General features: G+C 39.5%; 1 protein-coding gene across 1 annotated transcript; it reads left to right on the top strand.

Annotated features, from left to right (window-relative positions):
* Window positions 1-461: 461 nt before the first annotated feature.
* LOC122076389 (S-protein homolog 27-like) lies at window positions 462-971 on the top strand. Its single transcript, XM_042641692.1, has one exon. The coding sequence runs from the start codon at window positions 462-464 to the stop codon at window positions 969-971; it is 510 nt and encodes a 169-aa protein (XP_042497626.1).
* Window positions 972-2,119: the final 1,148 nt, after the last annotated feature.

The raw sequence follows: 2,119 nt of genomic DNA, 5'->3' as shown, positions 1-2,119 counted from the left end.
TTAATGTCATTTTCTTATCAGTTTCAAAAGTAAATGATATTTCTTCTCTCTATTATTGGTCCTAGTCGGCTTTTGGTACTAGTCAGATGAATTTCATATTTGTTATTTGAATAAAACTGTTTTTTCCTTATTTTCACTAGTCAATCACCTAGCGTTAGATCTGAAATCAGAGACATAAAGGAAAGCCAGAACTAGAGACTTTCCAGGTCAAATCCGCTGGTTTGTAACAAACTTCGACAAGTGGTCATTATGGAAGACTGATAAAAAATTAGTGTCATTTGCTTGTCAGTTACAAAAGTTAATGTCATTTTTTCATCGGTTTCAAAAGCAAATGACATTTCTTCTCTCCATTATTGGTCCTAGTCAGCTGAATTTCATGTTTGTTATCTGAATAGAACTATTTTTTCCTTATTTTAAGAGGAAAAGTAATAAAGTGGACTCACTATTCTTCTGTATCTGAGATGGTAGAGGGAAATATTCTATTTAAGTGGGTGATGGAGAAAAGAACTGACAAATTAACAACAGAGCCATTCAAGCACAGAATGGGTGGTTTTAGAAGTATCATTCCTGTTCTGATCATTGTTGCTGTGATGATGGAGTACTCACCACCTTGGGTTTGTGGGTGCAGCTTCCTTACTCCAAGAATACATGTAAGAGTGCAAAACAAATTGGGTGAAGGAAAGAGATTGTATTTGCATTGTGCATCAAGGGACGATGATCTTGGAAAGCACTCACTGGACTTCAATCAGGTATTCACATGGACCTTTTGTCGAAATTTTTCGATGTCTACTATCTTCTACTGTGACTTCTCGTATGCAAGGGATGGAATAAATGTAAGCACTCATGGAGCCGTTTATTATGGAGAAAGAGATGAATGCACAGACTGCACGGATCTTGTTCAACCACAAGGGGTTTATGTAGCAGACACAAAGAACCCTAGTCACTCCGCACTTGTGGCAATATGGCCTTAATTAGATCGATCTAGAGAGAGAACATTATGGATCCATTGTTTTGACCAATTATATTATGTTATAAATGGTTTCTTAATAAATATATGGATCATTGATTTGAAATTGTTTTAATTAGTCTTGAAGGTCCACTTTTAATTGCAGTTAATTTGATTTATGATCTATCACATAAAATTTAGTTTGGTTTCCACTGTGAAAGCATTCATTGAAGTTGTTAACAGAGGATCAAGAATTACCTCGATGTAGCTTTCCTCGTAGCAGAATGGATCTGGTTGTGGTATGCGTCGATCCACACGAAGAGCAAAAAACGAAGGATAGTGGCGATCTCGCTAGGTAATGTTCCACCCTCCAAATCCTTAGATTGCAATGAAGATCCTTTAGCATTGCTAGAGAGAGAGAGAGAGAGGGGGGGTCATTAAAGGAAAAGCTATAAGTCCCTAAGAATTGAGTAGCAGCACTGGTCAATTGCAGGGGAGGGGAGAGAGAAAGAGGGGGAGATAAAAGGTGTAGCAGCGGTGGATTGAATGTTTGAATATTTCTCTCCATCCAACGATTTTATTTAGGGGAAAGGTTGGACATGCTACCAGTATACCCAGATCTGCATATCTCTCTCCTCCTCCCTTCGGAAAAGTCCCTTATGCCCCTTTCTTCTCAACCCTCCCATTGGTTGAGCTACTAACTTTAAGAAAGCCGACAGCACACCTAACCTCCTCCCTTTTCTTCAAGATGACCAAATCCTTTTTTTTTTTTTCTAACGATGGGTATCTAGTCCTTTGGCCTAACTAGTCCCGCGGACTCATACTGACCCCACAACCGCATGGACCGGGTCTTACAGGGGTTGAATGAGAACCATTCAACTTTCATTGAAAGCAGTGAAAAGCACTAAATACCCCCATGTGAGCGGCCCAAGGTGTGCCTAGTGGGAGTCGAACTTAAGACGGCCGAATTTACGGCTCGTACCAAGTTTATTGCTCACCAACAGTGCTACCCGCTTGGGTTCAAATCCTACAATTAAAATCTCTCTAAAACATAAGATTCCAAGGTAACCCGCTAGCATACCTATCCCTCTCCCTTATTTTCTTTATTCATTTATCTGCTTCGAAGTCCAACTTCTAACAATGATGGGCACTTCAATTTAGTTTTCCTCCTTT

Source organism: Macadamia integrifolia, chromosome 4 (genome assembly GCF_013358625.1).
Source record: "Macadamia integrifolia cultivar HAES 741 chromosome 4, SCU_Mint_v3, whole genome shotgun sequence".
NCBI classification, from domain to species: domain Eukaryota; kingdom Viridiplantae; phylum Streptophyta; class Magnoliopsida; order Proteales; family Proteaceae; genus Macadamia; species Macadamia integrifolia.
The sequence above is the reverse complement of the archived record's forward strand: the minus strand, read 5'-3'. Positions and strand labels throughout refer to the sequence as shown.

Coding starts and splice junctions, on each gene's coding strand:
- LOC122076389 (XM_042641692.1), top strand. CDS start 462: ATGGTAGAGGGAAATATTCTATTTAAGTGGGTGATGGAGAAAAGAACT.